This window comes from Thunnus maccoyii, chromosome 23 (genome assembly GCF_910596095.1).
Source record: "Thunnus maccoyii chromosome 23, fThuMac1.1, whole genome shotgun sequence".
Classification (NCBI taxonomy): Eukaryota; Metazoa; Chordata; class Actinopteri; order Scombriformes; family Scombridae; genus Thunnus; species Thunnus maccoyii.
Window position 1 is genome coordinate 3,392,620 of NC_056555.1, and position 27,990 is coordinate 3,420,609.

General features: G+C 39.5%; 1 protein-coding gene across 3 annotated transcripts in view; it reads left to right on the forward strand.

The window, feature by feature from the left end:
- sult4a1 (sulfotransferase family 4A, member 1) overlaps positions 1-26,734 on the forward strand; it is a 28,329-nt gene extending 1,595 nt beyond the window's left edge. The window contains exons 2-9 of one of the 3 annotated variants that reach the window (XM_042402859.1): positions 433-915; positions 8,024-8,154; positions 9,356-9,436; positions 12,269-12,395; positions 12,533-12,627; positions 17,372-17,510; positions 22,185-22,265; positions 23,747-26,734. In XM_042402859.1, coding sequence (XP_042258793.1) covers positions 747-915; positions 8,024-8,154; positions 9,356-9,436; positions 12,269-12,395; positions 12,533-12,627; positions 17,372-17,510; positions 22,185-22,216 — 774 coding nt within the window. In that variant the 5' untranslated portion in view covers positions 433-746 and the 3' untranslated portion in view covers positions 22,217-22,265; positions 23,747-26,734. Of the gene's footprint in view, positions 1-405; positions 916-8,023; positions 8,155-9,355; positions 9,437-12,268; positions 12,396-12,532; positions 12,628-17,371; positions 17,747-22,184; positions 22,266-23,746 lie in introns of those variants that run through there. The other 2 variants (XM_042402857.1, XM_042402858.1) reach the window with 2 other exon arrangements.
- The last annotated feature ends 1,256 nt before the right edge of the window (positions 26,735-27,990 follow it).

Below are 27,990 nucleotides of genomic sequence, written 5' to 3' on the forward strand. Positions count from 1 at the left end.
TTGATGTAGTCTATGAAAGGGAAAACTTGCAGTGGCAATATGTGCCTACATCTGCTCTGAAGTTAGATTATATTGTAAAGTATTATAGGTTATATAGGTTTATTACAGTGACATTCGGGCAATTATTTACTATTCAGTGTCAGATCCAGTCAAGTCTCTCTTTAGTGTGCAGTCTACAGTTCAAAGCACACATAGCCTATAAGACTATCATAGTATATTATATGATTACCATAAAAACTATGATAACTACTCATATTGAGCTGGCTAGAAGATTCATAAGACTCTATGTTACTATCATTATGATTGCTTTCATTAACTCCCTCTTGATTATGGGTCTGTTATAATACAATATATATACAATAAGAGAATAGGATAAGGATTATTACAGCAGTCTTGGTCATTTTATTTATTGGAGTGTGATGATCTGTGTAGGTGTGTTTGGATACATCCCTCTGCGGGCACGCGCATCCTCGGGCCCGGCAAGAGTGGTCCTGATGCTGGCGGTCGTGTGCGCGCATTACATCACTTCTCTCCGGCGTGATTGGCTGTAGGTCAACTCCTCCGCCTGCCGTGCAGCATCAACCGCCCGCCTCAGCATCCCGAAGCGAGCGTCAGCGGCGTTTCAAACCAACAACCTCATCACCATCATCATCCCCATCATCTCTGATTACTAAAAAAAAAAAAAAAAACCTGTTCGTGTAGGTGTGCGTGTTTTCTTTTTCTTGCACTGGCGGCTCGTTTCGAGGATGGCAGAGAGCGAGGCAGACACGCCGAGCACGCCGATTGAGTTTGAGAGCAAATACTTCGAGTTTGATGGAGTGCGGCTGCCGCCCTTCTGCAGAGGGAAGATGGAGGAGATCGCCAACTTCTCCCTCAGAAGTAGCGACATATGGATTGTCACCTACCCCAAGTCAGGTAAACGCACCTCTGCGTCACCTCCTGCACGGTGCTCGCTGTGGTTTCTTGGCCGGTGTTCGCTGTCTGCTGCAGAGGCGGCTGCAGGCTTCCCTTGTGGATATCAAAGTTTCATGATATGAAACACTGAACGACCAAAATTTACAGCCAGTTGAGTCATATGGTTCATTTTGCAGTACATATAGGTCACTTTCATCATTAAAGTTGCACATTAGGTCATGTTTCATATTTAATAGCACTGGGTGGGTCACAATTCTATCATAGTTATCTAATATCTGTGTTTATATCGCGCTTGTGCAACACTACAGTATTTTACAGGCCTCTATCGAGCTTTTACAAGCAGCCTGTATTTCATAATCAGAAGCCAACAAAAATGAGTCAAAGTGAAGTGCTTAATGTCTGGCTGTAGTGCATCAGTTAGCCTGCACATCGCGGCCATCCACCTTCATCACACGCGCTTTTGGACACAGATGGAAGTTGATGTTTACATCCAGCTTCAGTGTGGTTGCGCAGCGCTGCTGCAGGCTGGCTGCCGTGCGCGGTGCCCTGCTGTGCGCTGGGTGGGTCCGGTCATGTGACGGCTGGTGGGCAGTTGGAGCTCTCTGTCATTGCATGCTGAAGGGCAGAGTGACTTTTATTATTGTCATGAGAATGGTCTTTCTTGCCGTGGTTCAGCGTCTTAGCAGCATGCATGACGACACCTGTTAATAATGGAAGAAAGTGAAGTATGCATATAGATGGTTATGATCAAATAGGGACGTTTATCAAGAGGAAACTTTAACTGATGTAATTTTCCACTTACGAGAATCTATCATCACTTAAATTAGTTTAATGTATCTTAATTTATATAATTATACCCTGAAGATTATGTATGCCTTAGGCTACAAAAGATTGGTGCATCTGAATCCATTTCCATTACATAACATACATAGTCTATATGCAGCAGATGTTTCCCTAGTTGTAATTTTATAAGATTCAATCTACAACCCTAAATATACTGTACATTCACCAGGGTCCCATCATGTGGTCATTCTGTCTATGGCACATAACATTCATTTCTATCCATTCATGAAATGACAACTGTGGTTAAATATGTTTTGGGTAATAACAACAGATTAGAAAGATTTTTGCTCATAAAATATCCTTGTGCAGTTGAAATGAGCATTTATGAGTAACAAGTTTACCTTGAAAAACAGACAAAGCAATGCCTGATAAATATGTTGTGGCAATGCCAGCAGCCTAAGGGGTTTGAAAACTATGCCAAAAATAAAAGAGAGGTCAAAGGGTTTAATCGAGTTAAAGCAGCACATGATTAAGTTAAAGCTCATGGTGAAAGGGCTCTACTAGAACAATAAATAACTGTATGGGCTCAGATGCATGAAAACATTGTGTATGCAGATGTTGGCAAGTGAATCATCTAGTGTAGCTGCACCATACTGCAGTACACATTCTGTTATATGACACTGTGAGAGAAATCAGGATCCAAACTCTCCTGTGTGTAGTGGACCGTGCTGCTTCCTGTTTAGGTTTTGCCATGCAAGCATAGATTTATGCTGCATCTTCGCATTTCATCCACAGAGGCCTTGTGCTAGCTGTACATGGTCATGATTAATTCAGACTCTCCTGTAACTCACTACCTTTCGTGCTGACTGTGGCAAGACATAAATAAACTGCAGAATGAGTTACTTTTTTGTGAAAGTCTGTCACGAATTGCAAAATCCATGGAAGTTTTGCCAAATCAATGCAACATATCCTCGCTGTTGTCTCATATATATCCTACAAAAGCACAAAGAACTGTTAATTATGTTGACATTTTGGAGGTCTGTATTTTTCAGTCTTACCAGCTGATTCTGCAGTTATGCTCAGGAGTTGGTGGAGACCAAAAACAGTGTCTGTGTCTGCTGCTAACACCTCAGCCATGACAACTTTATGTCGATGATGTGTTTTCAGCTTGTTGTGCTGCCCGTGAGTGGTCAAAAAAACAGGACACAAAATGCAGATCTCCTTCATAAAAGTTGACTACAATGACCTCCACAACCTCATGTTACGTTTTGTTGCATAAAGGTCACACTACTTGTTGCGTTGCCACTAAACATTGGCACTGGATGTAAATCGTGTCATTAGCCGCATTAGTTGCATTGTGGGTAATGTAATGTAGGCACCAGGTCCTGCTACATTGATTTTGATCCTTCAAAACAATATTCATGAGTCCGACAGTGTTATTGGAGTATTCTCATAAGGTTATGTAAAATCTTATGGTTGAGGTTTAATACATTCTGTTGATGTTTCAGTGTGATGTTGATGTTGTTTGCTTAATGTTAAACATGTCCAAAAGACACCTTATAACTAACAGACTAAAGCCCGCGAGAAGCATGTTTCAGCTTTAACTGAACTTTTTTGGTAATACAATTGAACTCAGTAAATTCAGTCCATCTATCTTTTATTTAGCTTGGATAGAAGTAGCTAGGTTGTGAAATGGCCCAAAATTCAGAGAACACACCCAACCCAATGTATTACATTATAAATAAAAGATTCAGATTCAGACGTTCCAGGGAGATGGAGGTCCATTATGAAGGCTGTTTTTTCAAGGTTCCTGTTTGGGTGATCAGGGCTTAAAGTATGAAACACATCAGTATGGAAACAGGCACCAAGAACACTCGCTTTCATAACTTCATCACAGCAGGATCTGGAACGTCCCCTCACATTTGTTGACAAAAACAATCAATGCCTGATCTGAACTTAATGTTCTTTCTGACTGCAGAACCAGCATGGAACTGGCTTCTGCTCTGTTTGAAGCTGTGTACACTACACATCAATGTTGCTGTGTTAATCCTGGTTATCTTTATGCTCGACCTTTAAAGGACCTTTTTAGATGGAGACAAATGTGTCTTGTGCTGGAAACCTTTCAAATTAAATAGGACGTACAGAAGGAAATGCGCCAAGCTGTTAACAGGGCTGTTTGTCTTAATTTATGACAAGGTGACATTTTGGAATGACAACAGTGATGAATTCTTTTATAGGCTAAGAATTTTGCTACCCCTTTTGCACAATGGAAGTCAAAAGCAACCTGGATTTATAATTTCCCACTCTCTCATTTCCTTCCTCTTGCTCTGTGTTGGTCTTCTGGTGCAGAAAGCACGTGGCAGGCCACATGGTAGGGATGCTGCATAGCTATGATGCTATTGGTTCACATGTGCTATTCTTGGCCAATGGGAGTAGCAAGATTCTATAAACCAAGAGAAATGTGTTGGGTGCAGTGTGTGTGTTGGGTTTAGATATGTGGGGTTCTATAGCTTTACAGTTTATGATGGCAATGCATCTATGACTGTTGTGACATCAACCATGCACTCAATCACGTTTCCCTGCAGGTACTATATCTCTGCACTGCACTGCACTGCACACACATATAAATCACTTAAGGTTGGCATAATCAGAAGCACCGACAGAGGTGAGATCATCCTCTGCTCAGAATACATGGACCTTTATCAAGTCTGAGAAAAAGGTGTGGTACTTTATCAGACAGTGAGGTTCTAATGAAAGATACTATCAAGTTGGATCCAGTGTTTTTGGAACTTGACCCATATTAGGGCTATAATGAGGCTATACTAGCCTCAGGAGGCTTTACAGTCTATACAGTAATATAACATCCTCTATCTTTAGGCCCTTGATTTGAATAAGGAAAAACTCCCTTAAAGACCTTTAACAAGGAAAAAATGGAAGAAACCTCAGAGAGAGCAACAGAGGAGGGATCCGTCTGCCAGGATGGACAGATGTGCAATAGATGTGTGTACAGAATAGACCATGAAAGCAACATTACAGAAATACAGTGTGGACAAACAGGATGACAAAATTATAGATGGATTTATAATCAAGCTTTATCAAGGTAATACAAATATTGAGATAAAGACCAACTCTGTACAAGAAAGGGGAAATATAATCAGGCATTTTGAAAAACTTAGGTAAATCAAAATTCAGCGATACCATGTATTTTATCAAAATTTAATAAAAGGTATCCATACAAATTCTAATAATGTAATAATATAATAATGTTAAACAGTCCTAATGTTTAATGCTTACATGTGACACCTGAACTTTATATGTGAATGTTGAACATGTCATTCCAAAACACTGAAGCATTGAAATGCTGCTATACAACTTTCTACAGCTGGAACCTGGCTGCAGGGATTTGCTTCCATTCAGCCGCAAGAGTATTAGTGAGGTCCAACACTGATGTTGGGCAATAAGAACTGGCTTACAGTTGGATGGGATTGACGTCAGAGCAGTCAAGTTCTCCCACACCAAACTGTTGAAACAGTTTATTCTTCTTTAACCAAACTTTACAGTTGCCTCTGCATACAGGCAGGTAGCTTTTACCAGTCATCCACCTGATGCAAGTATAGTTTTGAGGTGCTTGTACTTAACTTGAGTATTTCCATTTAATGCTACTTTATACTTCCACTCCACTGCATTTCAGAGGGAAATATTGTACTTTCTACTTCACTACATTTATTTGACAGCTTTAGTTACCTTTCAGATGAAGATTTGACACAATGGATAATATAACAAGCTTTTAAAATACAATACACTGTTAAAGATGAAACCAGTGGTTTCCAACCTTTTTGTCTTTTGATGTCTTACAAAAAGCAGTGTGTAGTCGGGGTCACATTTCACATGTCTATGAGTTGTTAACAGCTCCACCAAATAGTGATTTTTCCCTCTAAACTTCTCACATGCTTTCATTTCAATAAATGTTCAAATGATTGAAAATTTCACCAAAAATCAAAGATTGGAGAAAAAGTCCAAAAACTGAAAACAGATTTGTGTATCAGAACAATCTATTCTACTGCAAATGTTTGTCAATGGAGACTGCATGGCTACCCACTTCATTTTATGCACCTGTTTGCAAAGGGTGTGGCTGAGACACCCATTATTTCGAAAGACTGCCAAAATCACTCCCTCATTCACTCATTCACTATGCCCTATGTAATAGACACTTGATAATTATCTCAATGGTGAGCAATAAATTGAGATTTTGGACATCATTAAGCGTTATCACTGTCAGTTGTTGCATCACACAACAGTCATTTTTGCATCTATAAAATGTGAGGCATTGCATTGTGGAACTGTTAGCAGGAAGTAGAGTGCATGCCATGGACACTACTTTTATTTGTTCCATTATCACATTTTTTGAGAACACTGTATAATGGATACAATAACACACTTGAATAAATTGGCAGGGAGTAAATACAGTGCTCTGTATAGAAAATAGGGAGTGATTTTGGATACAGACATGATATAGGAGTAGTCCATCTTGCATGGAAACTCTTTAAGGGTTGATTGGTTGATAGCTTGGTTTAGACATCCTCTGCACTTAGTGTCCTTTTTATTTCTGGCCTCAATATTTTTGGATGTTATTTGGATTTGTAAGCCACAGCTGATGTTTTTCATGTGTCAAACACAACTGGACCCTTTCATGAATGCAAAATACATTATAACTGGTACTAATGAGGAATAAAAGGTTACTGAAAGCTTTTTCAAGAAAGTCTTTGATACATGATTTATTTGCATCTTATTATTTGTACTTCAGTGACAGCATGCGGCCAGCCCGAGGCCAGGCAGACACACATCTTCCTCCACTCAGTGTTTTTCACTTCACTGATTTCTGCAGAACTCTGGCAAGCTTTCAGGTTGATGGCTTATTAAAAAGCCAGCATGGCTGCGTTGATCAGACTCTGATAAAACCCTGAGCTGTTACCTTTCTCTCAGCTTAATGCAGTGGTGTCCTTCAGGTGTCACATGGAATGGATCTGATAGCAGCCTTATTAGACTCCTGTTTTTCCAATAGAAGCGTGTTAGATGTCAGATTAGACTGGCACATTCAAGCATATCTGCAAACCAAAATGAGTCACAGGGACACCACAGAGAACATTGGCATGGCAACAAATAACCCAGTATTATGATGAGAAAGATTCTGCTTTCTTACTGACGTTGCTGGGTTTGATCAGTAACTGTTGGGAGGAGCAGCAGATATGGGATTTAAAGGCTGCAAGACTGAATCACCAAATTGACTGAAAAAGTGGGAAAAATAAATAAGTTATTTACTGTCATCAACACCTATTGCCACATTACCCTTTAGCAAGGCATACACTGTATACCTGAGCTGCTGAGTGGTCAAAAGTAGAACACTGTAGTAGTGTTCTCTTGATTAAGACCTCAATGGGCCACTTCAGTCTCCAAGGGCCTTAACCTGTAACAATACATGTTATTATGTGTGTTTTGTAGCCCTGCTTGGTTGATATTTCCCTCTTTTAGCTTTACAGTATGTTTAAACCTGTATGAATTTATTTTTTGGGTCACTTGGGAACAATTCAACAAGCTGAAAACATGTGACATACAGTATTATCAGCACCTTATTTTGGCTAAGGCTAACATATAGGCAAACAATTACAACATAAAGTCAATGCTGAGCAACATTAGCATCAATTTGAAGTCATGTTTCTGTTCACCTGATGAATATAGATCCAATATTCACTCTGGTTTGGTCTCCACCAACTCAAAAATATCTGTCTCTGTTCCACTATGTTTACAACTTTGTCTGCTGTTTGTTGCTGGGCAGGAAGCGTACAGTGGGTTTATCAGAGCCTGGGAATCAGGCTAATTGTGCAGAGTTTGCAGGCTGCAAAACCAAAACAATGAGCTAACAGAGGCTAAAAGGCTCCATGAAAAATGTGAAGTCATGTGATAATTCTCTGTACGTTTGTCACTACAATTGAAACCTTTTGATTCACACATGGTCATTTGATCCATTTTTGATATAAAAATGTTTATCAGTGCAGCTTAAACCATAGTTTAATCTCAGATGATTGATATCTTTCTCTTGTTGCTTTTTTCAATAAGATGAAAATGCACTGTACATGGATTTGATGTCCTGTGCTGCTAGATTTCTCTTCATACCCACATTACTTTGATAACAGATTTCTCACAAGATTTCTCTTTTTTTTATTATTATTATATGCATCACTTGTGTGGACAGCAACCACTTTGTTAGTTCTCTTTTCGCATTCTCAATTTCATGATAGTCCTCTGGCTCTCTCCTCTCTCTTTGTAGGCACCAGTCTACTTCAGGAGGTTGTGTATCTTGTGAGTCAGGGAGCAGACCCAGATGAGATTGGCCTTATGAACATCGATGAACAGCTGCCTGTCTTGGAGTACCCCCAACCTGGCCTGGACATCATACAGGTAATGTAACCGAAGTCAGGTTAGCAATCATTAGTTCTTTAAGGCATGTAATCATTTTAGAGCTGTACGAGGCCTGAGTCTGTGGGGCCTTTTAGATTTAGATGTACTATCTGGAAAAATGACAGACGTCTGCATTGTTGGTGGTATACCTGTTGCTGGTTGTAGCAGCATTACAACAAATCAACACCTTGTTTAGATGTGAAACATGAGAGGATGCTGGAGGCTGACTCTTACACCACTATCATCAAAACAAGGCTGACCTTGCTTGCAATCACAAGGACTGTGTGTCCATTTGCTGAATGAGAATGGGAAAAAAAGAGCAGCACTGCATTATTAAGCAGAAGTATAATACATGTCAACTTTTTTAATCACTTTGAATTGTTTTATTCACTATAAGCCACCCTCCACTCTGGCAATGTGTGAGGCTCTTGTTTGCATGGGAAAGATGGGAAAAGATTTCTTTATAGCTGGTGGTAATCTGGAAGTCCCCTTTCCCACAGCAAATGTAAAAAAATGTAAAAATGTAAAATCGATTTTACACATAAAAGTCAGTATACATTTCATAGGGACTGTGAAAACAGTTGTATAATGTCTTCTGTGCCTCTGGGTGAGCAAATTGAAATAACTCTGATTATGTCATGAGGGTTATCTCAGATTGGGCTTGGGGACAAATTTATAACAGAAAGCCGGAAATACAATTTAGAGCTGTTGGATTTGAAAGATGTGGGCTTTTACCAGGCCAGGAGGGCAGTAATATTAAAAGATGCTATGGGAGATGTGGAATCCAGCGTTTTTAAAGTTTGACCCATAGGGACTAAAAGTCAGGATATCTCAGTGTCTGCTGGTTCATGTTCAACCTTTTTTTAAAAAAAAAAATCTGTCACAGGAAAGTCCCACAACTTCCAGCCCAGTTTTCCTCTGAATACAGCCTTACAGTCATACTGGATGATTCCTCACAATTTATGTCCCATGAAGTGCCCATACAATTGACTACATATCATGGGAATCTACTCATTAAATTTAAACTGCTGACAGTCACACAAACAGGACAAGCATATTCATTGAGTGAAAAACTTTTCCATGAAATCAAGCAACAGATTACATATATATGAGTTTCTTGAGCAGATAAATTAAGAGACTTCTGACACACCAGACCATTCTGTGGGCTTGATAAGTGAATAACTCCTTTGTGTTTCCATAGGAGCTGACGTCCCCTCGTCTGATCAAAAGCCATCTTCCCTACCGATTCCTCCCCACAGCCATGCACAACGGAGAGGCCAAGGTCAGCCATAGCTTTTTATTGCAGAAGTTTTCAGATGATGATTGTTGTTGCCGTTATCTTGGTGTCACATATTTACAATAAGTCAATGTATTTATTGATGATGATAAACTTATTGATTTGGAATAGCTTGAAAAAACACTGGACCTTAAAACAGGAAGAGTAGAGCCAAGAAGGTTTAAAAGTAGCAAAAAACAAAAAAAACCAACCATGTTTTTACTTCAGCTTGGAGTGACAGTTGTTCTGTGGGGGAAGGAGGGGTTCTGCATTTCTACACCACTTATTGAGTCAAGAAACAGCCACCTGCACTATAGATCAATTAGACTGAGGGTGCTATGGAAACCAAGAATACATCAAGAACAGTATATTGCAAGAAAGTTTCAGAGTGACAGAGACACAGAGCATCTCTGTAACCATAGTAACTTACTCTCACTCCTGCCTGCATCTGCACAGCGTGAGAGGAGAGGGAGAGATGCTGTGCTGCTGCCAGAAGAGTCACTGACTGAGATTATTCTGAGCAGCATGCATGGGCATACATTACAATACAGATTTATATTGATGTATATTTCTCGCTTTCCCCCTAATGGTCTGAATAACTCACTGCTGCATGGTGCTGCTGTTGTGCTGTGCTGCTCTGTCTTATCTGTCCATGCGCTGTCAGTGTCCTCTTTTCATGCTGCACCATTATCAGTTACAATTTTGTTTTTCACTATGTGAGAAAATAGAGGCATGAGTCTCACAGTCAATGCATGAGAGTTGGCAGCCCTGAAAACCAGGCTAGTCAGTTTTAAATTATAGATGACATTCTCAGTCCAGGTATAATTTCAAACTAGCCATACTAGCTAGTTAGCTAGCAAGGTTTCCAAGCTAGCCTGCTGACTGTCCAACATCATGAGAGCCAAGATGACTGAAAAATATAACATTTAGATTTAGATTTTGACCCGCTGTTGTTCTTTGCCATTCAAATTTGTCGGTTAGCTAACTTGTGCTTAAAAAATTAAACTAACACCACACACAGGAGCTATAGCATGAAAACCATCTTAGCAAAGCAGAACCAGCAGCTTCATGCTGTGTCTAAACAGAAAGCATTTCAGTCATGTCTTTCAGTCGTCTGTCTCACATGTGTCTGTAGACACACCGTGTGTCAGTGAAAGTGGAAAGAGCTTGACTCAAACAGCATTTGTATAGTAACCCCCAAAGAACTGTGAGATTTTGGCATAGACTAAAAAATATGGACGTAGTCACTGTGACGTCACCCACTGGTTTGTGAACTGCTGTTTTGAAGCCTCGAGTTTATCGATTTGACCATCACCATCTTGGATTTGGCGGTCACCATGTTTGATTTTTGGAGCCAGAAGTGACCATATTTGGACAAGAGGGTGGCGCTGACCATAGTACTAGCTGCTAACTTGGTTAACACGGTGCATTTACAATCTGTGGTTAACAGTGATAATGCTAGGACAGGCCTAAAACCGTTAAAACAAAATGCACTCACTAGAAAAACTGATCTGACTCACTGATGGGTCTTTTATTACAACCAAACACCGAACAAGACTTTTTTTTAGGCAACCACAATATTACGATTAACTTTAGTGAAATGAAAACACACTGTGAAATAGCAGCAGCTACGCCTATATGTTATGGTTACGTTACGTAAGCAACGTTGTTGCCGTGGTAGCGACTTGTCAATCACAAAGTAGCCACACCCTAAAGCATACGCTGCTTTATTGTCTATTTTACTCTAAATGGGGCCATAATTCACAAAATGAACATCATGCTGTATTGAGGAAGAACTGAAACTAGCGATTGAGACCATACACTCATTAGGAAACAGTTTACTGAGGTAATAAATCAAGAGAGAAGTAGGGTAATTTTCTCATAGACTTCCATACAAGCGGACTTCTTTTTGCAACCAGTGGAGTGATGGCCATTAGATAGGATGTCGGTTTTTGGCACTACGGCATTGGCTGCATTTTTCAGCCCCGGAGGTTGCTGCTTGGATTTTGGTGTAGTGGCCACAGTCGGAATTGCAGGTCACATGACATGCTCTGGCTACAAAAGATTTTTTACCACATACAGTACAATTGATTATAAAATAAATGGCTGAGCCACACAAACACTCTAGTATGACTCTTGTATTATCACAATTTGAACCTTAGGCCCAAAAAATTTTGAAAAGTCTCTAAGAGCTGTATCGGTAAATTATTTTCATGCCATTCATGTGTGTGAGGAGCCAGCAGGAAGTCAGCTGGTTTGCTCGTGCTCTATGGGCCCAACAAAGTGAAAGCCTTAGAATATTTGAAAAACTTTTATTGAAATGAATGCTCTTGGAACACAGTGTTCAGTTCTCTTAATGCATCCATCATTGCTTAATAGCAGTCTCAAAACCGAGTCCTGCCTCATTTTACTTTGATACAGATCCAAGCACAACTGAGTGGAAAATCTAAGCATAGAAGACATTCAAATAAAAACACACAAAGGACAGGGTCCATTGGGATCGGGTAGATAATTCCACTTTATTTCAACTGGGGTTTTTGTGGCTTTGGGCATAGTTTCTATTTGTCGCTATGCCACCAAGTTAATTGCTGAGCTCTGGGAAGGTAGCTAAAAGAAACTTTCAGAAACAAAAGCTGGTCCCATTAAGGTCAAGCTAAACAAATATTTGTTCCTTAAGAAGCTCTGCCACCAAACTATTTGTTTGGTCTCCAAAATGCAATCTGAGACAACATCAACCATCAGTTCAGATCAATAACCAAAGTTTACAACAGCATATCATGGAGCTAATATTATGTATCTACTGTAACTATAGTGAATACAGTTGTGGCTCTTTTCTAGGTGATCTACATGGCTCGTAACCCTAAGGACCTGGTGGTGTCCTACTACCAGTTCCACCGCTCTCTCAGGACCATGAGCTACCGGGGAACCTTCCAGGAGTTCTGCCGGCGCTTCATGAATGACAAGCGTACGTATGTAGGTTACTGGAGTAACACTGTGATCTCTCATCCAGTTCAGTTCACTGAACTCCTGTACTGTCTGCAGACTATTAAAAGTTCATCCAGCTCTCTTTCTCTTCTTTGTCTCTCTCCCTCTCTTTTGTAGTGGGATATGGTTCCTGGTTTGAACATGTTCAGGAATTTTGGGAACATCGTATGGACTCTAATGTCCTCTTCTTGAAATATGAGGACATGTACAAGGTAACATAGATGTAGATCATCACTGTCTGCTGTGTTTTTTTTTAGCCTTTGTGTGCAAACTGTTATCTTAACATTGTGAAACTCCAGGTCATAACCCATTAGTCTGGCCCCTGTAAAAATTGCCACTGACAGTTTGGTGCAATTTAGATAGGAAAAGAAGGCGGAGCTGCTGTATTGATGGATGTGACTGTGTGTGCTGTGCAGCTCTCTGCTGGGAAGTTCTGAATTATAGTATAATATAATATTCATTCTCATATCGTTTTCCATGCAGCCTTCATACATCAGTGAACCAGTGTTCCGGCAGACAGAAAGCTATGGCAACTGAATTACTATGGAAGCAAATTGGCTAACATGGTCACTATGCACACTTGCTGCCCATCTCTATATGTAGAGTTACATAAAATTGTTGTAATGTAAGGAAAGGTGCTTGTCGCGACCACACAACAGTGTCAGTCACGGTTTACGCTCATATGAGAGCTTTGAGTCTGAACTGAAATGGAAAAATTCAGGACTTAAACTGAAAAAGGGAAGAAAAGTGGAGAATATTGTAATCAAATGTCGCGGTCTTGTATTTATTGTAGTTTTACTGTAGGTTTTGCCTTCGAGGTAATTTTTGGTTTCAAATTTGTTTGTTTTTTTGAACTTTTTCTTTTTTGATTCTTGGGAGATTTTGTTAAATTGTTAAGAAACAAATCTAATCTCATACTTTTTTTTTTTTTTTACCTGTATTTATACACTGAAGGGACTTTATGAGCATGCATTCTCTTCACCCTTAAACACTTGCTTTTACTGTGCTGTCATTGACATTTTTTTGTGGACAAATATAGTTTTTGCCTTGCTAGCAGTGAGGCCTAGAGATGGCAATATTACAATGGTTCCTGTTCCTGTTACATTTCAAACTTCTCTAAATCTAAAGGACTGAATTATTTTAGTTAAATCTCAGTTGACTCTCATCATGAAGCAGTAATAGTAATAATAATGAACTTTGTACAGCACCTTTCAAAACAAAGTTACACAGTGCTTTACATGGAAAAATCAAACGTGATGATATAAAAGCATATATGACTTTGTCAAGATCAACACCAGAGAGCAAAGATCTGTTTTTTTGATGCTCAACAGTTGGAGGAAGCATGATGCATGAACACTCGTGATTGTTAAACAAGAGGTCGCTGTGTTGAAAAGACAGTTTGAAAATTATTGGATTGACACCCGTTTGGATTCAGTTTTGACTCATATAAAACTGCTCTGACTTGGACTTCAACGTTATTTGATATCATTCTCTTGAAGCATCACCAGGCCAAAACTTTCACTTGCAAACAAAAGAATTTGCATCATCACCATTATATCTTTATCATGTCTAATCAGGAGGTTGACTTTCAATTTTCTGAGGACATTTGTACTCCGAGGGGTCATGAGAATGTTATTTCATACTATTAACAAGACAAGCTAAGTTTCTTGAAATCAAAAGACATTCTTAGAAATTGTCAGAAACAGTTGACCTTCTTTCGACATAACAAGCTCATTTTCCTCTTGACCACAAGAGATCAAAGATTGCTATATTGAGGCCAGGACTGAGACAACATGAGGTTATATATGTGAAGACGTTACATGTGTGTCCTCTCTGGTCCCCTGTAAAAGTTAGATAGATAAGATATTCACATGTAGATGCTGCATATTACAGCCTTAGTCTGCTGTGGAAAAATGTCTTGCTTAAGGGCAACTTGACAAGTAGGAATAAGGTTTGTCATTCAGTTTTTCTGCCTCGTTTTCCCAGATTCTAGGAAACAGAGAGATCATGATTGTCAGAGACCAGGCATGCCAAGGAATCTTCTCTTTTTTACCTTTTCATACCAGAGCAAACATATTTCCTCCCAAATTTAAGCCCCTTCCTCATCATTGTTCGTACAGCTGTAACCTGTTTAAATCTTCTGGTTGCTCCTCTATACTTCTTTCCATGTGACGTGGCAGACACATGTATCCTACCTTTTGTTCAGAACATTATTGTGTAAAACTTTCCAGTCAAAGAAAAACCAATGCTAAATCAATATTTGCTCTTTGCTTTGCCAAAGGTCCCTTTTTACATTATCTGGTCTTATCACATTTACAAGGCACAGACTCACACATGTCCTCTCCTCTGCAGACAGGCTTTTCTTAGAATAGATTTCTTAGAACTGAAGTGAGATGCTCAGTGTACAAACAAAATGTTCTTGTAAAAATATTGGTTTAGACCATTGGTTTTAGAATGACTGTAACCAAACCTTCCTGGTAGTGTTTGTACTGTTCAATTTATTTACATGCAAATAAATATGAATTTCCACAATTTTAACCAACATGAATCAGGTCTTTTACACTGACCTGGTTGGTTCTGTTACAATGTATAAATCACTTTTTCCACTTTAAGGCTGTAGATCAGTGACAATGACAGTTCCAGGGTGCTGAAAGAAAATAGATATCTATCTTACGTTGCTAAAAACTATTGTATCGTATTTCTCTTTCTATTTTGAGGCTTATTTATTTACATTTTATTTGTTAAAAACTGACATAAGTGAAGGAAGTACTTACAGAGACTGATTTGCAGGATTAGAAATTAAATTCTACTTATTACGAATCAATTTAATTGTTTTTTAAGCTGTAGACAACATTAAAAAATGAAAGAAAAAGTAGGTTGGCCTATACAAGCACAGTGCTGAATGAAATGTTTGTCCTTGTTAGATAATAGCGGTGGTCATATGTCAAAGAACACTTGCCAAATGAAATTCAATGTTAACATTTAACATTTAATGGATTTAAATTTAATTTAAAGATGCACTAATCAATATTTTTGTATTATTAATGGATCTAATGGCAATGATGTGCAATGTGGAAGGAGTCACTTGAAGTAATGAACCCACAGAGAATTTTCATTTTGACTCTGCAGTTCCCCTCAGCTCTACGAAGCCTTTTAGCCTCTTTTAGCTCATTGCTTTGGTTTTCAAGCCCACAACTACTGTTTTTGTTCAGTCTCACTGCTCCCATCAACGTCGGGTACAGCAGAAGTAGGCAGCAAAATCTCTGATAAACCTCATTGTACACAACTTACTCTGCACCAACCGGCAGACAGACAAAGTTAGCAACTAGCTGGAGAACAAAATGGAGCATTTAGCAGCTAAAGATCCAAATATTCCCCTCAGGAGTGGATGTAGACAAAACTAGAGCAAAAAAGAGAGTGAATATTGGACTGACATTCACCGGGTCATCAGCCACAACAACTTGATAAGACCATGTCAATGTTGTATTTAGAGCTTGTGTTGTCAAGTGTTTAAAAAGGCACTATTGCTGCTTTAAAGGAATAGATCAACATTTTGGAAAATACACTTTTAGCTTTCTTGCTGACAGCAAATGAGAAATGATTGATACCACTCCATTGAACCTGCAGTGTGGAACTTTTACATATAAATCAACATCCGTTACATTCAAGCCCTTGCCAGACGAGTTCAGACAATGCCGATTAAGCCTATCACCCCTAGATAAATCTATCTGTATTTCACCATATACAGAGTTTTTAAATCTCATGTTGGGCGCAACATTCCTGCGCTGGCCATTTGGCTGTTAATCATGCAGCTCTTCTAGACTTTCCAAATGTCATCGGACTGAATGGATCAAATTCTGATAGTGAAACAAGTCATTTCGCAGGGCTTGTGTGACACTCAAAACAATTAATCCATCATTTTACAGCCATAACAGGAGGTTATACATAGTGATGCACTGGCATCCTGGGACAAATCCCGGTGGGCCAGTGGACAGACAGAAAAGTCTAACTTTTCTTTTAATGTTATCAAACGAAGAGAAATATCCTCCCCTGGTCCTAGTAATGACTTTGTACTCAGGCAATCACAGCCAAGTGCCCTCCTCTACTCTCACTGCCAGAAGGGGGGGATAAGAGTCCCGCACTCAAGCTTTAAATTTAGTAAATTTGGAGCTACAGCCAGCAGCCAGTTAGCATATTTTAGCATAAAGACAGGAAACAAGGGGAAACAGCTATGCTGGCTCTGTTCAAAGATAATGAAATATTCGGTTACCAGCACCTCTTAAAAATGAACACCTTTGTTCAATCGATTCAAAAACCAAAGTGTAAAAATTAAAGACATGCCTGTCAGCCTCAACTATTTTGTGTTTGGTGCTAATTAGCAAATGTTAGTATCCTAACACTCTAAGATGGTGAACATGGCAAACATTATACCTGCTAGAGCATGTTAGCATTCATGTTAGCACTTAGCTTAAAGTACTGCTGTACTAAAAAGGCTCAGAGCTGCTGGAGTGGTTGTGGTCTTGTTTTCTTGTTCCATCATTTGTATAACAGTTTTAGGTCAATATCTATCTGAACCTGCCTTGCACACACAGACACATATCCTACACACACACACACACACACCCATGTGCAAACAGACATGTGTACAGTATATAACCCAGGGCAGTAAACTGATAGCTTATATGTTTAACTGTTCCAAGATAATGTATTGTCCATACAAAGCTGTACATTTTGTCCTACAACTGTCATGTCTGCAGTCAATGTTTCTCAACTTTATGCCATATAGATTGTGTAAGAACAGGGAACTGTGTGTTCACTATTTGTTCATGTGCCATATCCTCTCCCCTCCTCTCCCCTCCTCTCCTCTCCCCTCCCCTCCCCTCCCCTCCCCTCCCCTCCCCTCCTCTCCTCTCCTCTCCTCTCCCCTCCCTTCCTCTCCTCTCCTCTCCTCTCCAGGATCTGGGGACGCTGGTGGAGCAATTAGCCCGGTTCCTGGGTGTTTCTTGTGACAAAGCTCAGTTGGAGGGCATGGTAGAGAGCTGCAACCAGCTCATCGAGCAGTGCTGCAACTCAGAGGCACTGTCCATTTGCAGGGGTGAGTGGGAGAGAAGAGAGAAGAGGAAGAGGGAAACAGAAATAGAGAAGAAAAACACGAGACTGCTCGGATTCTCTGGTCTGCTAACCGGGCAGAGTTTTGAGTTTCTGGCTCCCTGAGGACCAGCTTGATACTTGTGGGAGAAAGGGATTTTATTGTTGTAGTTGCACTCACGCTGTGGAGAAGCATCTCCAAACCATAACATCAGAATGTGCCTTAAAAGCATTGTTATTACACTTTCACTGCATCTGACGTGTTCTTTTAAAATTTTATTTCCCTTTCCATTAGCATGTTAGCACAGTCTGGTGTTAAACCCTGAAAACCTTTCAATGGATAGTTTTCAGCTGCAAGTGACCCTGACTCAAGTGACATCACCTGAGCCCTTTTAATCGCTATAAAAATTCCACCCTCTAAGTGGTACAACAGGACTGTGAATTCAAAACAGTGCGGAGAAAATGTGCCTAAACTATAAGTTTAAAGCGAATGTGTATTTTTAGTTTCTGTGTGCATATGGCAAACAGAAGAGACACAACCATTTCATTGTTAAACACAGTAAACAAGAAACAGTTCAAGGAAAACATAAAGCTTCCAGGACATAGCCCAGTTTAAATTTTCATGAAAAAGAAAAATCCAATTCCTGATAGCAGACTGGATGAAATCCTCACAGTAGTAATGCCAAGTTGAATACATCTGAGAAAAATATACAGCCAACTGAGCAGGATACCGGGAGGAGAGAGAGCACAAATGCGGTTAATGTTCCGCTTTTAGTGCCAGTGGATCAGCCCTGATTCATATCAGTGATCTCATGATATCGACTCAGCCACCAGAGCTCCTCTTACAAAGCTATTTAAAGATGAGGAGGTAGAGAGGTAGATCAGAACTTTTAATACCAAAAACCTATTACCAAGACACTTTGGTGTTATTTTTGATGCTCACCAACTCCCGCTGAAAGACACTTGACAAGATATTAACAACACTACAAACTGCAGCCTGAAAAATGTCAAGCAGGTTGAATCAACACCTGAAAGAGTCTCATGAAAAACCAAACATTATAACCAAACTGATAATGACCTTTATGGCTATTGTACTGTGTTGTACATACAGCATCCCAGTATGAGCTTTGAAGGGTAAGTTCACCCAAATTACACCAAAAATATTTTTTTCACTTACCTGCAGTGTTATCTATCCATGTTCATAGTTTTGGTTTTATGTGTCCAGGGTTTGTAATGTCCACCACAATACAATGAAGGGGAATGGATTTTTTTCTTTTCTTTTGTGGGGTTCAGTTTTCGTTAGAGACATTTTAAAAATTTAATCAACAACTTCCTCCTCCATAAACAGTGTCACTGTTACTTTGGATCATCCACAGACCTCACTGTGAACAATTTTGATTGGATCTACTTTCTCCCAAAGAAATAGTCCCTATAAAAACAGCAGTGCTTGAGCTGCTATTCACCCAACTGGAATCTTGGCACTTCTGATATGTAAGTAAATGAATAAAAAACTGAAGACTCAGACTAACAAGAAACTCGTTGAATTAACTTGCTGCTGTGACTTCCCTATTCAAGTTATCACATGAAGGTTGGAAGTAATACCGAGCCACCCCTTCTGTGGTCACAGACTATATTTGAAGAAGGCAGTTGATTTGTCTTTACTGTTAATAACAAATTCAAAATGTTATGGTCTTCTCTTAAGTGGCAGTCTTTCTCACTGTAATTACTCTTGATGCCAAATTTATGATATCTTCAATTATTCTTTTGAAGCTCACTTGGAAAAATATATTTGTGTACACTGGACAACTACATAACAAGACTAATGAATCTACAGCCGTGCAAGCGGCTCTGTGAGATTACACTTAGGCACAGCGGTGCTTTGAGCTAAATGCTAATGTTAGTATGCTAACATGTTCATAATGAAAATGCTAATAATGATGCAAAGCAAGTATAATGTTCATCGTGTTCACAATCTCAGTTTAGTGTGTTATGTGCTAATTAGCAATAAACACAAAGTACAGCTGAGGCTGATGGGAATGTCATTAGTTTTGCACGTACTTGGTCATATAATAAAAATAAAATATAATAAAAATATAATAAACCAGAGAACTGGAGAAAGTCAAACCTTCACATTAGATGAAAATTCAGAGGAAAGCGAATAAAGTTATTTATCCTAGGGGACACAAATTTGTGCACCAAATTTCATAGTAATCCATAGTTGAGACATTTCACTCAAAACCACAAATGGTGGCACTAGAGGAAAAGTCAGAGGATCACCAAAGCCATTAGGATTCATTCTCTGAGGATCATGAATGTCTGTAAATGAGTTAATGGCAATTAATCAAGTAGTTGTTGAGATATTACAGTCTGGGTGAAAGCGGTGGACCACCTGACAGACATTGCCATCCCTAGAGCCAAGTCACTAGCTTGGCTAAAAATCCTGCATCTTTTCACCTTAGATAATACATTACATTTACTGTATTTCAAAAATGTACAGACTGTCGTCCCAAGAAAGACAAGAGCATCAGTTGTTTCTCAAAAACTGATCAAAAACAACACAAACATCTTCAAGTGACAAAGCCCTCTAGTAGCCCTCTGGGAATTATGACTACTGGAGGAAGTATTGTGACATTGTTATAAAGCCACAAAGTCCAAGGGGGGAGGAGGTAGCGGTGGTGGGATGGGTCAACAAAATGTTGGACTTTGACATCGGAGTCAACTGTTCACGTTCTGTGATCTACTAACAGTCAATGTTGGTTTCTTTTAATGACCAATCTTAACCACATGGTTATCATTGTAATCATAATGGCAAATGTGCCCTATGCCTGTCATTTGAACCCAAACCATGATATTTTCCTAACCCAAATCAACTTGCTGATTTAGATCAAAAAGGGATGCCAGATCAGAAAACCCATAAATGTGTCATTCTGAATGGCTTAATGAATGGTTTAATTTGGAGGAAATATGTTATCTAAGACAAAAGCTATAGGGTGTGCAGCTGCTGGCTCAGAGTGCTGGTAACTTTATTTTTCAATTTCAAGCACAGGTCTGTGGTTTATCTTCAGTAACATGACCACTTTTTTCTGTTGAATCAAAAAAACATACAAAATTCCATTTATATCCATTATATTCTTAGAGACAGACATCTCAAAACCTGGACCGATAAAACCAAAACTGTCTGCATTGCAAGGCACCCCTAAAGATAAGAAATGAAACATGGTTTCATATTTCATCACAATAGAACCTCAAAAATATTAGCATCTCTGACAGTCTCATTAAAAATCAAACTTGATGAGTTTAAAGGAATAGTTTGAAATTTCAGTACATTTTCCCCTGTCTGTACACTAAATATGAAGCTACAGCCAGGAGATGGTTAGCTTAGCATAAATACTGAAAGCAAAAACAGTTAGCCTGGTGTAGTCCAAGGCAGCAAAATCCTTCTACCAGCACCTCTAACACTCACTCATAAATACATTATAGCTCATTTGTGTGTGAAAGTGTAAAAAAAACCTTTTTTTTTTGGTAGGAGTGTCATGTGCTGGACTATTTCTTGTTTTTTTACCTTGAAAAGAGCCCCCTGCTTTTATGCTAAACTAAGCTACCTGACTTTAGCTTCATATTAAACAGATAGATATGAGTGGTTTATCACTCTTTACCTCTTTGCAGGAGAGTGAATAAGCATATTTCCTAAAATGTCAAACTATTTCTGATTTTGTACTGTGTAGTAGATGGTTCTTATTCTCTGGAACAGCTGTAGGGATCAATGAGTTTGTCATGGAGAGCTAACTGAGGTCACTGACCTGTAGTGAACAGTGGAAGTGCTCACTTTAAATAGGATACTCTATGGAAACTACATACTGCACAGCAGGTGTGGTCATCTGATATAGTCTAAATACATTCAAGCCTCACCTGCTCCCTCATACTGTATACTATAATGAGATTATAATTAGACCAGGATTAGACAGACAGGGACAGCGAGAGGAGTCTTGACACCACTTTCACAAGATGTTTTTCCCTTTCACCTAGCCTTGCCGGAGTGTTTTGACATTTCATTACGCACATATGCACAATGTCTGACCATGGTCAGGTGATGTCAAAGTAAGCACTATGACCCCTGAGGCCCTAGACTGAGCTGAGCACCTGACTTTGAAAGCAGGACAATTATATATGGAGAAACTATTTACACATTGAATCCTAACACTGTTACAATGGAAGACACAGGCTTTATATTACTTTCTTGACAATTTAACCCACCATTGATCTTGTCATATATTAACATAGATCTGATTTAGAGCTATTGAAAGACCTCAATGGTAGTTATCAATAGATAGAATATACTGTATTTACATGCATATCAATAATATCTACATGAGTTATGGGAACCTTTAAGTTCTCTACATAAATATGAGTGTTTTTTCACACTCACATACTCAGTTTGAGCTGATTATAGCACCACTACAAGGCTAAATGTTGCAACTGCACCACATATTGCATTTCATCCCTGATTTAACCCTCTTTGAGTTTCATTGAGAAGCCATTTACATTCATTCTCTAATTTGTTCTAGCCTTTTTTTTAAAATTTTGGTTTATCTTACCATTCCTGTTCTAATTTTGATGTTTACTTATGGTTTCTATCATCAGTTTTTCTTCTGTTTTCCCATCCGATTTTGTTTTCTTTTAGTGCATGGAAGTCTGGTGTCTGGTCTGCTATAGGCTTAACACACAGCTGTCAGTCTGATCTGTCTCACACACGCGGCAGCAGGTGAGTCACTGCCACATCGGGCTGCATTCACTCTGCAGGTGGAAAATGTCAAATAAGATATAATAAGATGCTTTTAGTGCGGAAAAACAACATCCATCAGAATCAGTAAGATCAGGGGTTTTCAAAGTCTGACACTGTGGGTTCCCCTCAGACAAAATCAAGATAAGTGCAGGTTTCATTACCTTAATTGTCTCCACTGCTGTCGCTGCAGTGATTTCGGATTATATAGTGGCCCAGTGAACTGACTTTCATCAAAATGCATCCATGGTTGCTCGTAGTGATGGCAGTTGTTGAAAGCAGAAAGAGAACATGTCGTGTCCTTGTAAAGGTCCTATTAATTTTAACTAAAATTAAATTATTAATATATATTCATCTGGTTCTTTTTTTGTCTTAGTTAACTATGTAACTATGTATGTAAAATGGTGTTGCCAGCCTCTTTCCTAATGTTACTTTGAATGTGAGGAAAAGATATAGATTAATAGTGCAGCTGCATCTCTTGAGAGATGACTGTCAGTCTTATTCTAAACATAAACCCGCTTTGATACTGTGAAATGAAATGTTGTGGGAGCTGTTCATAGTTTCCAGGGCCAGTGTAAAAATCATACTATCCGTGCACTATGGAATACATATAAGATACAGTAAATTTAGCACACACCTATGAGTTGGTTGAACTTCAAGCTGTATTATTTTGTTATCACAATAACGTTATTTACTTCATTTTGCATAATGGCACTCTCATTCTGTAAATGTTTGCTTGTTTGATAACACGGTTTCTTAGGTTTCATAGCAACCTAACACAGTTTGTAGGCTACACAATATAAGCAGCTTCTGCACTGTATGATTCCACAATGTTGAAGTAGGTTAATGGGTTGAGTATGGGCCACATTTTCAAGTCGTATAAAACCTCTCAAGATATAGGCTATGCCAGCTGCACTGCTAATCTATAGTTTCCCCCCCCCCGCATTAAAAGTAATGCTCCAAAAGATGAATGCTTCTTGCTGCGGACACAATTTCACATACGTAAATAGTAAACTAAGAAAAGAACCCAGATGATGGGTATTGATTTAAAATGAATTAAAGTAAAGGACACATACATGTTCGCTTTTTGTTTTCAACAGCTGCTGTCACCACTGACGCATTCAGACAAAAGTCATCAGTTAACAGGGCCAGTCGTTGATCTGAAACACCGTCATGCATCTGTACCTCATGTAGTATATTTGCCAACATCCCTCCCTCCACACCACCCTTAACTCTCCTGTTCCCCTCTGAGCAGTCTATTGTCAGATGAATCATCAAAGTTATGTGTTTTTTTTTGTTACATCAGTCTACATGCAGAGCAACATCAGCAGGGCCACAAGTGTTTCAGTGAGGAGAGAGATTAAACATTTTTTGCCCAGAAATAAAAAAAATTGAAGGTATTATTTTTTTTCAATATTTAAAATCCTAATTATCTTCCCTCTCCCTGTGTGTCCTCCATTCAGGTCGTGTGGGTCTGTGGAAGGACATCTTCACAGTGTCAATGAATGACAAGTTCGATGCGATGTACAGACAGAAGATGGGCAAGTCTGACCTGACCTTTGACTTCTGCCTGTGAGGAGCGCCTCACCCTGCCCTCCTCCCACTGATCTACTTGAGTACAGTCAACAAGTGCACACCTCCTGCCAAAACCCACGCTCCTACGTCTCCATTCAATCAACCAGTCTGAAGTTTAATGATACAGTCCGACAGTGGGATTACACTACAAGACTTTTTCCAGAATGCAGTCTGTCTCGAGTCATCAAAAACCACTCCCTTGTGGACTGATCAAAATGAATCTAGATTTATTAGGAGTTTATTGAAATTTCTCAATCAATAGTAAAACCAAACCTCCCTCAACCCCTACCTCCACAGTATGTTCCCACTGCTGTGTATGTATATGTGTATATACTGACCAGGGTTCGACCGATATAGGGCGGATACTTATAAGATGAAGTATTGGTCAACCTTTACGCCAATGTTCAAAATCCTACAATATGGCCGCATTCATAGCTAAACTCAAGCTACGTGCAGATATTTGTGACTGAAACACACGTCAGCATGCCCAGTTCAGCTATTTAATTCTTTCATGTCACGATTGTCCCTCTTCTGGGTGAAATTGCTCTGTCCGTAATTGGCCGATACACTAACCAGTTAGTAGGAAGTGTTGTTCAACCACATCTAAAGGCAAAAGTGTTTATATCTATTCCAAATGGCCACATTCAAAGGCAGCCTGCTGTTAAACTGTAGGGTTGAGACACAATAGTTGTTCAAATTGGGATAACAGCGCAAACCTTAAGACAGTTTCTCCTCAAATGTTTTCTTGGTGTTGCACTCATTTGTACACAGAAAAGTAGAATAAAAAGAAGTAGCTGCGTGAGGAATGAAAAAGAGATGATAGTCGGATTGTCAGTTTTGGAAAGTTACATAACTTGTTGTACGCAGCCACCCCAATTAAGACATCAGAAAGTTGGGGTGGGGGGGTGGAGGATTTCAGACATTGTTTGACGATCCATGAAACACTTTGTTCGAAGCATACTGATGCCTTAAGAATTCTTGAATCACTTTTGGTCTGGCCCCTCGACTGAGACCACTTTGGCTTGGGAGACCCCACCAGAAGCTATTGCCCCAGCAACACTGCTCCCACAATTCTCGGAGGGGTTGGTAGGGTGTTTGGGCTTGCCCTTAGGGACTGTGTTAGGGGCTTGGACATTTCAATGGACTGAAAGGAGCTGGTTGAGGTGGTTCAAGCCCTGTGGACGCACTCCATGTCCAACTGGGAAGAGACCCGGGGCAGACCCAGAACATGTTGGAGGGATTGTACTTCCCATCCGGAGATGCATCAGGATCAGCCACTAGGAGCTGCAGGAAGTAGCCAGGCCTAGAGGCCTATGGCCTACTTTGCTTAATCTGCTTCTTCTGTGACCAGGTTACATGGTAATGTATGTACTGTCCACAAGCCCATGACGACACCCCTATGACATTTCATATGCTACCACCAAATAGTCAACCTTTTGTGTTAAACTTACAAGTGGTGAAAATCCTCCTTTTTTTTGCCCTAATGTTTTTGAACAAAAAAAACAGGCACTTGGGCCATATAAAAGGCTACTTGGGTTGATAGAAGGGTGCTTAGGGTGCTCAAGATCACCATCTAATGTCAAAAAGAAAACATGGATGTTTCCCTTTCAGCCACAGATATATCCTGCTTAAAAAGATTTCCAATAAAGGGGAACTTTATGTAGTCAACTAACACTTCGACTTATGGTTGACAGAGCATATCAGCCACAAATATCTGTGCGTAGCCTTAGTGTTTCTCTCTGATGTTTCTGGTTGTCAGGTAGATAAAACTTCTGAAACATTTACACCATCATAAAACACTAAAACTCTTCAGGGAAGCCCAGACTAATGAAACAGTTTTAAGGTTAGGAGCTCTGTAGTTCAGGCCACCCACACCTATTTATTGGTGGGGAAACTGGTATACATTACTGCCTGTAAGTGAGAAATGAACTCATCCAGCAACACCTTGCTAACGCTGGCCGCTGGGATATCTTTTACTGGCTTGGAAAACATAATTGAGCAGTAACAAGGAGAAAACAAAATACGCAAAGAGAATTGTGGTTGTTACAGACAACACCAATATCAGGCCATTATTCTGTCAAACCAATATTGGTCTCACCCTGATACTGAGTGCGATAGTTGTCTTGATGCATCAGTGGCTCTGAGCCAGATAAACGCATAGATGATAATTGTACGAAGCAAAGCCAAATCTGTAGAGAGGGAGCTTATCACGACTAAATCATCCCAGCAGCTCAGTGTCACAGCTGGGAGAGTGAATGATCATGATTTTTTTTTTTGCTCAAAGTGCTGCAGGATCTTCAGCCACCAGCACTGATTGTCACTGTACACTTATGTATGAGCTTCATGTGTGTGTATATGTGTTTCAGATAGTGCAAGAGATAGTTATGTCTTGTCAATGCTCAGTCATACCACCAGAGTGCATCAGACTTCCCAGGCTGACTTCAAATTTAAGGATTTGTCAGTTATCCTTAAAGCCCTAAAGCCAAATTTACAAATGTTGAACTTTGGTGCACCCTGGTGGTAGTATTAAAAATAACACAGTGGTCAGTTGAATGAGCTGAAAGCAACACAAAGACGTCACCACTTGGCTTTAGGATGTTAGGATTTCAGTTACTCTACAATGAAAAGTTTATGCCATCAGAATAATTTGAAAGATGCTATAATCACATAATAATTCTACACAAGTGGCTTTCAGGAGTAACATACTCAACTCTTCACTGGCATTTTTGTCCAGTATCCAAACATGTTGGTTATATTAGCAAGCTGTTGTTGCACTATATTTACTGTATGTCACCAAACGTGGCTCATTTTTCCCTCTGGTGGTCAAAATAGAAAATATGTCATGTATAAAGGCTAATTTTAGACACTTGTCTTTGATGCAGTTCATTAAGATCCAATTTGATGACATTCAAGAACTTTTCAATGACTTTTAATGTCTTTGTGAATTACATTCAAGATCAGGGCCTTGACATTAGATTGCTCTAATATAGACATAACAGGGGAAAGAGCTAAGGTGTACTGACAATTTGTTTTGTTTTAATCAGTAAAATACTCTCAAGGCCCCAATATTCAAAAATCAGTCAGTGGAATCCTAATGACGCCACTGGCCACATGTTTTTTTGCGTCAATTAGGGCAATTTGATTAAACATTTAAGGAAAATTTACCATGTGAGCATAATATACTGTATGTAAAGTCTTAAAGGCTCTCTACTCCCACTGCCTTAATTTGGTATTGTATTTTAGTGGTAGTAACAAATAGCAGTGAATCAAATTACGTACAAAAGTGAACCTGTGCTTTTGGAATCCCTAAGGGGCTGGGACCTGCTTGGTAATCCAGCTTTGGTCCACACACTGTTTTCAAGGCCTATGTCCACCATGCTACACATCACCACTGATGTGAATCTGTCAAATCTCTGTTTCTCTCTTTTCCCAGAAATGTCAGGTTTTGGCTGCAGGAGATGAGAATGCGGAGTATTAACCCATAACCAGCATTAACTGTATTCTGCGACTCACTGTAGTGTCACAACAGCAGCAGTATCTGGAATCAGACTATTAACCTGAAGCATCACTTACACATGAGAACCCTCTCTTCTTCCTCCTCCTCTTCCCGTTGCCACAGTAGTTTCCAGTCCAACAGACCAGTCCCTGCTCTCTAACAGACACTTGTGAATGTCTTTATTGTGTGGATGTAAATGACAACGTCAGCACACACTCGTCATGCCTCCTCTTTTATGGCTGCTCATTCTTTCTTTTCATTGTTCTTTCTTCTGTCACTCTGTTTACAGCCGTTGGCAAGGCTTCAGCTGCCCATCTGCACTTTTATGGTTTGTTTGGGTTTTTATACATGCCTGTATCTGTTTCCTGGGCGTCTTGCGTTGTATTTTACATGCTTTGCTTGCTGGTTTATTAATAAAGTTGTGTCTTCAGGCAATATCTGATGAATGCATTCTCTTTCTTTTAACTCTTCAGTGTCTAAAGTCCTGTATGAAAATTGGAAAATGAGAGTCAGCGAAATAAAGTGAGGCTGGTAAAATAAATGACATACAGTACAAATTAGGAATATACAGGATTGTAACATGGGGTAGGAGACACATGCACATCCATAAATTCTTTGCTGGGTAACAGGAATCTG